This window comes from Pongo abelii, chromosome 10, assembly GCF_028885655.2.
Source record: "Pongo abelii isolate AG06213 chromosome 10, NHGRI_mPonAbe1-v2.0_pri, whole genome shotgun sequence".
In the NCBI taxonomy this organism is placed as follows: Eukaryota; Metazoa; Chordata; class Mammalia; order Primates; family Hominidae; genus Pongo; species Pongo abelii.
Window position 1 is genome coordinate 62550281 of NC_071995.2, and position 14503 is coordinate 62564783.

The 14503-nt window shown below is 47.1% G+C and overlaps 1 protein-coding gene across 1 annotated transcript in view; it reads left to right on the forward strand.

Moving 5' to 3' along the window:
- Positions 1-10911: 10911 nt before the first annotated feature.
- The window catches only part of RASSF3 (Ras association domain family member 3), an 88292-nt gene continuing 84700 nt past the window's right edge, over positions 10912-14503 (forward strand). The window contains exon 1 of the mRNA XM_002823478.4: positions 10912-11223. Within this exon, the coding sequence (XP_002823524.2) occupies positions 11113-11223 (111 nt within the window). The 5' untranslated portion in view covers positions 10912-11112. The remainder of the gene's footprint in view (positions 11224-14503) is intronic.

Below are 14503 nucleotides of genomic sequence, written 5' to 3' on the forward strand. Positions count from 1 at the left end.
AATAACACATTTCAAATCAATTCACTGCAAATCATTTGTGGCTGGAAACCCTTGTGGTTTCCTCTGAAGCGGTCTGACACTCCTCTCACCCTAGGTTGGCTGAGCCCGAAGGCTGTGTAGTGCAGTGATCAGGAGGGTGAACATGGGAGGGAGCTCAGGCTGCCTTTCCGCTTGCCGTTGTAAAGTCTATGCCACGCTTCCAGGGGAAGATGAGAAGTGTTAGGAGGATTAAATGAGTTTAGGAGCGCTCAAAATACTGCCTAATACGCCGGGCGCGGTGGCTCACGCCTGTAATCCCAGCACTTTGGGAGGCCGAGGCGGGTGAATCACGAGGTCAGGAGATCGAGACCATCCTGGCTAACACGGTGAAACCCCGTCTCTACTAAACATACAAAAAATTAGCAGGGCGTGGTGGCGGGCGCCTGTAGTCCCAACTCCTCGGGAGGCTGAGGAAGGAGAATGGCGTGAACCCGGGAGGCGGAGCTTGTAGTGAGCCAAGATCGCGCCACTGCACTCCAGCCTGGGCGAGAGAGCGAGACTCCATCTCAAAAAAAAAAAAAAAAAAAGAATAGTGCCTGATACATGGTAAGAGCTCAATAAATGTTCAATGAATTAATCTTTTTTCCTTATCTCAGAGGTCTTTTCTAGAAAAAATATCTCAGAAGTTAAAAAAAAAAAAAATACAACTAGCCAGGCACAGTGGCATGCATCTGTAATCCTAGCACCTTTGGAGGTGGAGGCAGGGCTGCTTAAGTCCAGGAGTTCCAGACCAGGCTGGGCAGCATGGGAAATCCATCTCAAAACACACACAAACACACACACACATACGCATACACATCACCACCAACTGCTCTTCAGGTTTTTTCCCCCCTATGGGCTTTCTTTCACTGGACATGAATAAACTAGTACTTTAATGAGCAAATTCATTAAACATACTGAGCAAACAGTATGTGTGTTTACTCGGTAAATTTCCCAACTATTTGAGGAACAATCTGCCTAATTAATTTTTAGTTTCAAATGCCCTTTGGGAGTCCTATATCTTTGCCAAAAAGATCCAAATGTTGAAGTTTGGATTTTGTTTTTGTTCTTTCTCATTTGAGGGAAGCTAGAATTCTCCACTGCTTCCATTCACCATATACGCATCATCTTTGTAGCGTGACTGAAAGAATTAACAATGAATTTTTAACTGTGACCTATATGTAGGTAATAATAGTAAGTGGAAATTACCAACAGACATCTTAGACCCCAGTGGTTTTGTGTGGTTTTAGAATTTTTTTTATTTATGAAGCTATAACTTAAAGTTTTAAAACATTGTTACTATATTTGGTTTCTCAAGCTTAAATTGATTTCTGTCTTTTTCTGTTTCGATTACTATGGGAAATCAATTTTTAGATATAGAGGTGCTATATTGCTTTCTCCTTTCTTCAGTCTTCTCTTAATGCCATTGTAACCTTCCATAGTGCCCCAAACAGGGTCATATTCTATTTTTATCCATCTAGGCCTCATTTAAACTATTTTAGGCTGGGTGCAGTGGCTCATGTCTGTACTCCGAATACTTTGGGAGGCCACAGTAGGAGGACTGCTGGAGCTCAGGAGCTTGAGACCAGCCTGGGCAACACAGGGAGACCATGTCTCAATAAATAAACAAATCAATCAGCTGGGCATGGTGGCACATGCCTGTAGTCCCAGCTAGTCGGGAGGCTGAAGCAGAAGGATCAATTGAACCTGGGAGGTTGAAGCTATAGTGAGCCATGATCCCACCACTGCACTCAGCCTAGGTGACAGAGTGAGACCTTGTCTTAAAAAATATGTAATAAAAAATTTAAAAAATAGAAACCATTCTAGTAGTTATTGCTATTTCAAAACAAAATATTTTCCACAAAATTGTTGGTGAGAGTCTGCTTTACTACCATGACTTAAGTTTTCAGAAGCTTTAGGTCTGAGGCCCTGCTCTAACGCCATCATCTATGGATGAAGATCCTCATAGTATTAAAATGTAGTTGTTTAAAAAATTTCAATTACCATCTGCCTTTCAGTTTATTTTACTATAAAATTAAGAATATGACTGGGCTTGGCTTGTAACCCCAGCACTATGGGAGGCTGAGGTGGGTGGATTGCTAGAGCCCAGGAGTTTGAGACCAGCCTGGGCAACATGGAGGGACCCCGTCTCTATAAAAAATTAGCTGGCATGATGGTGCGTGCCTGTAGTCCCAGCTACTCAGGAGGCCGAGGTGGGAGGATCACTTGACCCTGGGAGGGGGAGGCTTCAGTGAGCTGTGATCAGGCCATTGCACTCCAGCCTGGGCAAGAGAGCAAGACTCTGTCTCTTAAAAATAATTAAGAAATATAAGGCCAGGCAAAGTGGCTCATGCCTGTAATCCCCGCACTTTGGGAGGCCGAGGCGGGCAGATCACGAGGTCAGGAGATCAAGACCATCCTGGCTAACAAGGTGAAACCCTGTCTCTACTAAAAATACAAAAAATTAGCCGGGCGTGGTGGCAGACGCCTATGGTCCCAACTACTCGGGAGGCTGAGGCAGGAGAATGGCGTGAACCTAGGAGTCCGAGCTTGCAGTGAGCCGAGATCATGTCACTGCACTCCAGCCTGGGTGACAGAGCGAGACTTCGTCTCAGAAAAAAAAAAAAAAAAAAAAAAAAAATTAAGAAATATTCCACGCATAGGCCAGGTGTGGTGGCTCACGTCTATAATCCTGGCACTTTGGGAGGTTGAGGTGGGAGGATTGCTTGAGCTCAGGAGTTTGAGACTAGCCTGGGCAACATAGTGAGACCTCATCTCTATTTTTTTTTAAATGTTATAACGGGGCCGGGCACAGTGGCTCACGCCTGTAATCCCAGCACTTTGGGAGGCCGAGGCGGGTGGATCATGAGGTCAGGAGATCGAGACCATCCTGGCCAACATGGTGAAACCCCGTCTCTACTAAAATACAAAAAAAATTAGCCGGGCGTGGTGGTGCACACCTGTAGTCCCAGCTACTCTGGAAGCTGAGACAGGGGAATCGCTTGAACCCGGGAGGCAGAGGTTGCAGTGAGCTAAGATCGTGCCACTACACTCCAGACTGGCGATAGAGCGAGACTCCGTCTCAGAAAAAAAAAGAAAAAAAAGAAAAAAAAAGTCAGCTCGGAGCAGTGGCACACACGATCTGTAGTCCCAGCTATACACCACGCTGAGCCCAGGAGTTTGAGGCCAGCCTGGGCAACATAGTGAGATCCAATCTCTAAAAATGAAAAAAAGAAAGAAAGAAAGGAAGAAAAACAGAAAGCCTCACAACTGAAGAAGGATTTCTCCCTATACTCTTTACTCTCCCAAATTCGGGGTGTAGGCCAGGCGTGGTGGCTCACGCCTGTAATCCCAGCACTTGGGAGGCCAAGGTGGGTGGATCACAAGGTCAGGAGTTTGAGACCAGCCTCGCCAACATGGTGAAACCCCATCTCTACTAAAAATACAAAAATTAGCTGGGCATGGTGGCGGGCACCTGTAATCCCAGCTACTTGGGAGGCTGAGGTAGGAGAATCGCTTGAAACTGGGAGGCGGAGGTTGCAGTGGACTGAGATTGCGCTGCTGCACTCCAGTCTGGGTGACAGTGCAAAACTGTCTCAAAAAAAAAGAAAAAAAAAGTTGGGAGTGTAGCTCTTCCATTTATCTGTTTGGTTTCTTTAACTTTTGTTGTTGTTGTTGTTGTTTGTTTCTTCATCTTTCAAAGGAGAAAGGTAATTATGACTTGGTCAGAGTAAGCATTAATGTCAAGGGCTTTGAGGGTCTGAGATACAAGGTAACATGATTATGATGATCAAGGATTTTTTCATCAGGTGTATGCTTTCCCTTGGCCAGTTCTTATCACAGTAATGAGGAAATGCAGAAGCCTATGATGAAATTCACTTGGACACAGATACCAAACTATGGGGTTTATCTTGCAGTCCTCGTACCAGGTAGTGCCCTTTGCACAAAATATTTCAGCTCATTAGGTCCTAGATATATTGGATGGACAAATCTAGTGATGCAAAAGCCATTTGCTTTTCTCCCCCACCTTGTCCTATAAACCGGGTTTACCTCCAGGCTCACAGGCAACACATCCTTTCCTTGATTATTGAGGATGTGCCCAAACATGGAAATACTATCCTTATATGTAATCATATTAGCTAACATCATGACCTTTTATTATGTGCCAGGCACAATGTTTTGCATGTCTTAGTTTACTTAATCCCTTTAAGAATCCTATAAGGTAAGATTTTATTACCTTCCCTTTACAGATGTAGAACTGAGGTTTAACCAGGTTAGATAATATGCAGTGGGTCACACCATCTGAGCCCACATTTGAACACAGGCAGTTTGATTTCTTTTTTTTTCTTTCTTTTTTTCTTTTTTTTTTTTTTTCTTTTTTGAGATGGAGTCTTGCTCTGTCACCAGGCTGGAGTGCAGTGGCACGATCTCGGCTCACTGCAATGTCCGCCTCCTGGGTCCAAGTCATTCTCCTAGCTGGGACTATAGGCATGCACCACCACGCCCAGCTAATTTTTGTATTTTTAGTAGAGATGGGGTTTCACCATGTTGGCCAGGATGGTCTCGATCTCCTGACCTCGTGATCTGCCCACCTCAGTCTCCCAAAGTGCTCCGATTACAGGTTTTCTTTTTTTTTAGACAGGGTTTGACTCCGTTGCCCAGGCTGGAGTGCAGTGGCCTGATCATGGCTCACTGTAGCCTTGACATCCCAGGCTCAAGCAATCCTCCCACCTCAGCCTCTTGAGTAGCTGGGACTACAGGCATGCACCACCATGCCCGCCTAATTTTTGTATCTTTTGTAGAGACAGGGTTTCGTCATGTTGTCCAGGCTGGTCTCCAACTCCTGGGTTCAAGCTACCTGCCTGCCTCAGCCTCTCCAAATGCTAGGATTACAGGTGTGAGCCACTGTGCCCAGCCCAGGCTGATTTCTCACCCCACATACTTAACAACCAAACACATTGCCTTTCAGTTATTATACCATTTATTCGTGTCATTGCCATGAACAAAATGGAAGCAACCAGGGTGACAGTTGCAGCCAATAGGCACTGACCAAAGAGAAGAGCCGCTGATTGTATCGGTTCAGCTATTAAGAGCCTGTCCTCCAGTTACCAGCCTGATGTAACCAACTCTTTTTTTTTTTTCGAGATGGAGTCTCGCTCTGTCGCCCAGGCTGGAGTGCAGTGGCGCGATCTCGGCTCACTGCAAGCTCCGCCTCCCAGGTTCAAGCGATTCTTCTGCCTCAGCCTCTCGAGTAGCTGGGACTACAGGCACCCACCACCGCACCCAGCTAATTTTTTGTATTTTTAGTACAGACGGGGTTTCACCGTGGTCTCGATCTCCCGACCTCGTGATCCGCCCGCCTCAGCCTCCCAAAGTGCTGGGATTACAGGCGTGAGCCACTGCGCCTGGCCATGTAACCAACTCTTATCATTGAGTGTGTCATAGATTTTTTTTTTTTTTTGGCAGAGCCTTGCTCTGTTGCCCAGGCTGGAGTACAGTGGTGCCATCTCGGCTCACTGCAACCTCCACCTCCCTGGTTCAAGTGATTCTTCTGCCTCAGCCTCTCGAGTAGCTGGGATTGCAGGCACCCACCACATCCAGCTAATTTTTGTATTTTTTTTAGTAGAGATGGGGTTTCACCATGTTGGCCTGGCTGGTCTTGAACTCCTGACCTCAGGTGATCTGCCTGCCTCAGCCTCCCAAAGTGCTGGGATTACAGGTGTGAGCCACCACACCCAGCCTGTCAGAATTGAGAGAAATTTTAGAACATATTTTTTTCCTTTTTAAAACCAATTTAAATACCTCTGTTACAGGTTTTTTTGTTTTTGTTTTTTTTAAGGTAAGAGAATGAACTTTCTAAATTATCTTCAGGGGAACAACTTAGCAATCATTTAAAAACTCTTACTTCTTTTTCTATCTGTCTCTACTGATTCTACCAATGTCGATGGAGGAGAACAGAACTTGGCAGAAATATTATGAGAGATATGACTATTCCAGCAGGAACAAAATGATGGGAATATAGGATGATAACAGGTCAACTCAACTGGCTTAAACAAGACAATATCTAGGCCAGGCGCGGTGGCTCACGCCTGTAATCCCAGCACTTTGGGAGGCCGAGGCGGGTGGATCACCTGAGGTCGGGAGTTCAAGACCAGCCTGACCAACATGGAGAAACCCTATCTCTACTAAAAATACAGAATTTGCCAGGGTAGTGGCGCATGCCTGTAATCCCAGCTACTCGGGAGGCTGAGGCAGGAGAATCGCTTGAACCCGGGAGGCGGAGGTTGTGGTGAGCCGAGATTGCACCATTGCACTCCAGCCTGGGCAAAAAGAGCAAAACTCCGTCTCAAAAAAAAAAAAAGCAGCGAGATAATATTTTCTGTCACATAACAAGAAGTCCTAATTAGGGCGGCGTCAAACCTGGTTAATCAAAGAGCTATGAAGTCTTTGTATTGTTCTGCTTTGCCATGGTGTCTGTTTTGTCCACAATATGGCTACAGAATTCCTAGGTACCATATGCAAGCATGCAAGGTCCAGAGGAAGAAGACATCGTCTTTTTTGTAGGTTTCTTTTAAAAGTGAGGAACATCTTCCCAAAAGGCACCAAGCCAACTTTCCCTCTCGTCTCAGTGGTCAGGTCTGTGAGACCTGTCCATGCCTAAAGCAATCCCTGGCAAGGGGAATGGGACCACCATGACTGACTCAGCACGTCAGGCCTTACCCCTGAGCTGAGATTGGACTTCTTTTCCTGAGGGGATTCTTGAATTAAAGTCCTTGTTTAGTTAACAAGAAAGAAGTGAGTGATGAATGTTAAGTATGCAATAAGGTCTAATATTTGGGGCAAGAAAGATGAATATTTGCTTGATCCTATTCTATGCCAAGGACTTTGCCTGGATTCTTTCACTTAATCCTTACAGTAAACCAAAGAAAATAAAATGAGGACATTGTCATCCCCATTTTGCTGCTGATAAACCTGAGGCATAGAGAAGTTAATTAAATTGTTAAAGGTCACATAAAAGTCAGTGATAGCCAAGGCAGGCAGATCACCTGAGGTCAGGAGTTTGAGACCAGCCTGGCCAACATGGTGAAACCGTCTCTACTAAAAATACAAAAATTGGCCGGGTAAGGCGGTGCGTGCCTGTAATCCTAGCTACTCGGGAGGCTGAGGTGGGAGGATCGCTTGAACCCGGGAGGCAGAGGTTGCAGTGAGCTGAGATCGTAGCACTGCACTCCAGCCTGGGCGACAGAGTGAGACTGCGTCTCAAAAAAACAAAAAACTTGAACTTGGTTGCATACATTTAATTTTATTTTTCCACCCCCTTCTCTGAATTTGAAATGTTAAAAATGTCTAGTTGCTTAACATGACATTTTGAATTTTTACAGATACAATTTTCATGAGCTAAATTTTAAATTCACAATATTTTAATTAAAAATGCTACCAGGCTAGGCATGGTGGCTCACACCTGTAATCCCAGCCCTTTTGGAGGCCAAGGTGGGAGGATCACTTGAGCCCAGGAGTTCATCAAGACCAGCCTGGGCAACATAGTGAGATCTTGTCTCTACAAAAAAAATATAAAAATTAGCCAGGCCTGGTGGCTTATGCCTGTCGTCCCAGCTACTGGGGAAGCTGAGGTGGGAGGATTGCTTGAGCTTGGGAGGTCGAGGCTGCAGTGAGCCAACACGGCACCACTGCACTCCAGCAACAAAGTGAGACCCTGTCTCAAAAAAAAAAAAAAAAAAGCTACCAGAAAAATATACAAATATCATTATGCTGCTTTTAGGAAACAAAATCACAATTCTTCCTTCCTTCCTTCCTTTATTTATTTATTTATTTTTTGAGGCAGAGTCTCCCTCTGTCACCCAGGATGGAGTGCAGTGGTGTGATCTCGGCTCACTGCAACCTCTGCCTCCAGGGTTCAAGTGACTCTCCTGCCTCAGCCTCCCGAATAGCTGGGACTACAGGCAGGCGCCATCATGCCTGGCTAATTTTTTATATATTTTTAGTAGAGATGGGGTTTCACCATGTTGGTCAGGCTGGTCTTGAACTCCTGACCTCAAGTGATCTGCCGGCCTCGGCCTCCCAAAATGCTGGCATTACAGGCGTGAGCCACCTCACTCGGCCTTTTCCTTTATTTATTTATTTTTTGTTTTTTGTTGCTTAAAAGCAGTGCTTCCATTTCATTATTTGATCGTGGCTTTTTAAATTATTTTATTTATTTATTTTTTTAAGAGACAGACTCTTACTCTGTTACCCAGGCTAGAGTGCAGTGGTAAGATCATAGTTCATTACAGCCTCAAACTTCTGGGCTCAAGTGATCCTCCCACCTAGCCTCCTGAGTAGCTGGGACCACTGGCATGTGACAACACATTGGCTAATTTTTTTTTTTTGTTTTTTGTTTTTGTTTTTGTAGAGACAGGGTCTCATTTTGTTGCCCAGGCTGGTCTTGAACTCCTGGCTTCAAGCAATAGTCCCACCTCGGCCTTCCAAAGTGCTGGGATTACAGGCGTAAACCACCATGGCTGGCCTAATCACGCCTTTATAAAAAAATCTTTTTTTTTTAGAGAAAAGGTCTCACTATGTTGGTCAGACTGGATAGGAACTCTTGAGTTCAAGTGATCCTCCACCTCAGCTTCTCCCTGTGCCCCACTCAATCATGCCTTTTTATTATAACTGATTCTGATGGTATGCTGACAGATATACAAATTAATCCAGTCCTTTGGAGCTTAAAAATAATACAATGAAAAAAATCATTTTTATGGTGTGGTGCATCATAAAGTTATTTATTTATTTATTTATTGAGACGAAGTTTTGCTCTTGTCGCCCAGGCTGGAGTACAATGGCGCCATCTCGGGTCACTGTAACCTACACCCCTCCGGGTTCAAGCAATTCTCCTGCCTCAGCCTCCCGAGTAGCTGGGATTACAGACGCGCTCCACCACGCCCAAATAATTTTTGTAGTTTTAGTAGAGGCGGGGTTTCACCACGTTGGCCAGGCTGGTTTCCAACTCCTGACCTCAGGTGATCCACCCGCCTCTGCCTCCTCAGGCGTGAGTCATCGCGCCTGGCCAATAAAGCATTTTAATGCATTTTTCCTCAAAGTATTCATAAACTTCAACTTGTTCTGGGTAAAATTATTTTCCCCTTTCTACCCACAATTAAATGGGTAATTTAAGTCCTTAACCTACACATTATTCTTACATTGGAATATTTAATAAGAGCTGCGCTAATATTATATCTGAATAATGAAATAAGAGAAACCAAATAAGAAAAATTTGTCATAAAGCCCTATTCTCCTACATTAGATTATGTGCATGGCACACACACGGATCAGCTTAAGCTGGGTGAAACTATATGGAGTTAGAATTCCTGGCTTCCTATCATTCAGTAGCTGTGTGGCCGAGAAGACTTTAATGTTGTAGGACCTTTAAAATGGGCTGTAACTCAAAGGCCCTCCTTCTGGAGTTGTTGTGAATCACGTGCGGTAATATACTAGTTTACAAGATGGATGTGTAAGCCCGAAGGTGGAGCAGGTTTGCAAGCCTTCTTTCAGCCTGGGGACAGTAGGATGACTCATGAGTCAATTCTTCTCTCCTTCCCGTCATTTCGGGTCCAACTCTTCCTCCTGTAGTCCACTAAAGAGCACGGCTGACCGAGACTAAGCAGAGAACCCAGTAGGGTATGTGACCCCGTTCAGATCAACAGAACGCAAAGTAGAACGGTCCGAGTACTGCCACCCACAGCCACTTTCCTCTCTTTAAGCCTCAGCTGCTGCTCTAGGTGTAAAATCGGCATAAAATAGCACTACCTACCTTACAGAGTTGCTCGGAGGATTGAAGGAGATAATGTAAGAGAGTTTGGCTAGTTTGGCTATGATGGGTGGACATTTTCTCTTTTCTAACGTCTCTCTTCCCCTCCTAATGAAACCTCTTCTGAAGCTCGCTAACCATAGCAGGGCTTGCAGCTTCAAAAGAACCTTTCAGTCAAGATCTTGAAATTAGTATGATTTAAATCAGTGCAGTAACACCAAGGTGTAAAAGACTGTTACCCACAGGTGGCTTTAAGAGGATTAGCTGACTGAAGAATTTTAGAAAATATGGAAACTTTTTTTGTACGTGGATGGCTAGAATTCCCTGATCTCCTTATCCCCACCACTTAAACCATGCCTTGTGGGTGACCGTGGAAGGCTGATTGTGGCGGGGACATTTACAAAGCACATTTAATTAATAAGCACTCGATTGTTCTGTAGCTATAGAACTAGTTCACCCTTCACTTGCACTGAGTGCGCCTAAGATAACGATCTTATTTGGAAGTGAGCCCTCGCTAGAAAGAAGGGGAAAAGGGTAAGACCGAAGCTCAAATGAATGACCAGAAAGGATGTTTTCATTCGAATAAACAACCCAGTTGTTGACCTCCCCACCCATCTCTGCCAACTTGAAATCCTCCAGGAGGGGCGAGCTGCTGGGGTTCAGGACTGGGCGTTGCGGCTGCAGGAAGCCGTGGGACCTGGGGGGGTCCCTCGGCCGGGCAACCCCCACCAACCCCCACAGGACCCTGGAGGGCGGACGAGCAGGGAGTGGACGCAGAGAAAGTTCCCCGCTCTGCTCCCGCCCTCTCCGAAACTCGAGCCAGCGAGGCTGGGGGCGGGCGGACGGCTCGCAGAGGAATTTGCGTTTCCGGGAGGTTGAGGAAGCAACCCGAGCACAGCCCCACCAGACGCGGCCCTAGCGCCCGGCTTTCCGGGTTCCGCGACGCTGTCGGGAGAAACCCGCGCGCCTGGAAGGGGCGGGCCGGGCTCCCCCCACCTGCGGGCGGGTGGGGAGGGTCGCGGCCGCGCGGGGTGGGGCTCGGCCGGTCGCCCGTCCGGGGCGGGGCCCAGGGAGGCGGGGTCGCGGGCGCACCCGGGCCGAGCCGCGCCTGGAGCCGGGCGGGGAGGCGGCGGGAGGGGCCGGGACAGCCTGATTGAGCGGCGGCCGCAGCTGCAGCAGGACTGCCCGGGGCCGCGCGCCGGGAACCTCGCGGGGCTGGCGGGCGCCGCACCCCCTCCCTGGCCGCCTGCGCCCCGGGGAGGCCGCCCGCGCGCGACGGGACCGGCAGCATGAGCAGCGGCTACAGCAGCCTGGAGGAGGACGCCGAGGACTTCTTCTTCACCGCCAGGACCTCCTTCTTCAGGAGAGCGCCCCAGGGCAAGCCCCGCTCCGGCCAGCAAGTGAGTGGCGCGCGGCGGGCGCTGCAGCCCGCGCCCCAGAGCTCCAGGGAACCCGCCAGCCCGCGCCCCCTGACTCCACGTGTCTCTGCGGGGCGCTCGGGGGATGCTCGCCGGGAAGGAGGAGCGGGCCGAGAAGTGGCTTCTGCCTTTTCGGGTCTCGAGAACGTGCCTGGAGCTTGTGCATGTGGACGAGGGAAGGCGGAGGAAGGGCGGGGAGGCTGAGGGCCGGCTTCTGCCTTCCGCGCCAGATGGCCTCTGCAGCTTCGCCTCGGGCCGCCGCCTGCGGGGAGCAGCCCCGGAGCCAGCAGGCGTCCCCGGGCCACTCCCCCATGTTTCCCCTTCGCTTCCCCGCTGGGTCGACGGTCGGGTTCGCGCGCCTGTCCTTCCTGTTAGTCTGCTTACTCATCTGTGGCCCCCAGAGTGGCTTGGGTCAACGTGTAATAGCTAGGGGTGGCCGGGTGACCTGGCCTCGCCTCTTCCTGGCCCGGGCGCCCTGGTGGGGAGGCGCACCGCGGGCCTCGCTACCGTAGGCGCTCACTGAATCTCGGTTGCGGGACTCAGGGTTGTGCGTTTCCTGTAAAGCTAGGTTTTTTGGTGCCCAGATGTTTTGTAAACAAGCTCCTATGCTAAATACTAGCCAGCGACAGCTAACCTTTTCGCCGGTTTCTTCCTTTTTTGGAGGCAGCACGCCGTGGGAAGCACGAGTTGGGAAAAAATGGGAAGGGAACTTGTGCCAGTTTCGCCAGCCGTAGCCGTGTTTTTTGGGAGGCCTTCCCGAAACGGGGCACGTCGGCTGGACTGAGGAGCCCGGTGCTAGAACCCGCGGCCTCCTGGCACTAGGAGCCGCACCAAGGAGCCGGGCCAACCCGGCCACGCTCACATCAGATTACAGAAGATTGTAATGGAACAAATTTGTTGCTTTTAGAAAACAGGCGTTCGCCAAACATTTCTATTAATACCGGACTGAGACCTAGAGACTGGAAGCAAGAAGAATCGTTCAGGGGCCGGATGATAACTTTTTTTGGTGGATGTGGGAGGGTGCAATCTGTCAGGGTGGTCTTGCCAGACCTCTTAAGTTTAGCCACTTTCTGAAGTAAAATTCTTTCTAAAATTCGGAAGTTCTAGTCTTTTCAGGCTCTTAAGTCCCAAACCAGGAGGAGGAGAGGAGACGGTGAAGGGTAAGCTGAAGTCAAGTGCCCTTATTCAGTAACCGCAGTTAATCTCAAGTCCCGGTGCCATAGTTGTCCGTCTTGTATTGTTTCTAAGGCTTAAGGCCCCACTATTTACGAGTCACTTTGAGTGGGATCTCTTACTTTCAGCAGAGTGTGTTCTAAGAGCATGAGATTGCTGTGAAGTTTGGAAGTTGGAAATGCCCTCTCCTTCCGATGCCCACCCTCCCTGGGTTATAGAAAAATTGCATTTGCTTATGCTTTTTTCATTTTGCTTTCTCTTTCTTGGCCTCTCTCTTCCCCTTCTCCATTTTGCATTTTCTCCTTTCATTTATGTTGCTTTCACCACTTGACAGGAAAAGGAACTCATGCTAGTTTGAAGTTTATTCCAGAGGTGTCTGCTAATCTCCTGAAAACTGGCTGGTTCTTGGATTCTCCAGGGGTGAGATGCCACAAGGGCCAAAGTATTCAGATTTGAATTGTATGAGAATCCTTTAGTGCTTTAAAGAGTAAAGACATCAGTTTTTTTTCTAGGTTTATATGCATTTAGCGTTTCTTTTCTTTCTTTTTTTTTTTTTTTTGAGATGGAGTCTCACTGTGTTACCCAGGCTGGAGTGCAGTCGTGTGATCTCAGCTCACTGCAACCTCAGCTTCCCTGGTTCAAGCAATTCCCTTGCCTCAGCTTCCCGAGTAGCTGAGATTACAGGCATGCACCACCACATCTGGCTAATTTTTGTATTTTTAGTAGAGATGGGATTTAACCATGTTGGCCAGGCTGGTCTCGAACTCCTGGCCTCAGGTAATCTGCCCGCCTTGGCCTCCCAAAGTGCAGGGATTACAGATGTGAGCCACCGCCCCCAGCGCATTTATTGTTTCTATGTTGTATGCAATCATTTATGTATCATCTAGCATATATATTATACTCAGGGTAGTATTATTTAGCATTTAGAATTAGTCTAACATTAAAGTGTATTTTGAAATATCGTGTTGGAAATCAGGACAGGAAGACATAGTTCGTGCTTGAAGAGCTTCATATGTGTATTTGAAGCTTTATTGCCTGCATATTTTTCCCTTCTAACATAACACATGTAAGGTGCTGAGTTGTAGAAGTTATTTGCCAGGCAGAGAAAGTGTTCCAAACTATGAATTTTAGTGAGCATTGTGGTTTATTTAAAGAAGTGATATGAATGTTTTAAATTCCTGGTAAGATTGGTGAATTAGGGAAGTAAAACATCATAAATATAAAGCAAAGCACTCTTAATGTAGAACATTTCTTTTATCTAAGGTTAGATAAGCCTTTTTCTTCATTTTCATGCTGATGATTATAAGAATAAGGTAAGCACTTCTGACATATAGCATAGTAGTGAAATTTATCCTTTCTCTAGACAGATGGAAAGAGAGATATTGCTAGAAGGATCTATTAGAGATATAGAGATATAGTGATTTTTTTTTTTTGGATGCTGTACCACCTGGTGGAAAAGTGAGAAGAATGAGGTTTCTAGATTTCTTGAAAATATCCGGAGAAAACAAGATGTTTGTGGTAAATGCAGAATGGGGAGAAAGGGGTGAGGGAGCGGGTGGACTAGAAATTTCTTTCTTCTCTTGCCAGGCAAGGGAACATAGCGCAACTTCTTTCTATCCCCAACAGTAACAAAAACCTTATAAAGAAAATGTTACCATTTTCTTTCTTACTTTAAACCCCATTCTTAACAACAAGAACAACAACAAAAATGGAAAAGGGTTAAAAACCTGTCTAGGCCAGGTGTGGTAGCTCACGCCTGTAATTCCAGCACTTTGGGAGGCTGAGATGGGAGGATTGCTTGAGCCCAGGAGTTTGAGACCAGCCTGGACAACATGGCGAAACCCTGTCTCTACAAAAAAAATGCAAAAATTAGTTAGGCATGGTGGCGCCCGCCTGTAGTCCCAGCTATTTGGGAGACTGAGGTGGGAGCATTGCTTAAGGCCGGGAGGTAGAGGTTGCAGTGAGCTGTGATCGTACCACTGCACTCCAGCCTGGGCAACAGAGCGAGACCCTGTCTCAAAAACAGAACTGTCTAAAAGATATAAAGGGAATGAACCTATGACCTTTTGTGGCAGTTTGAATGTCATGT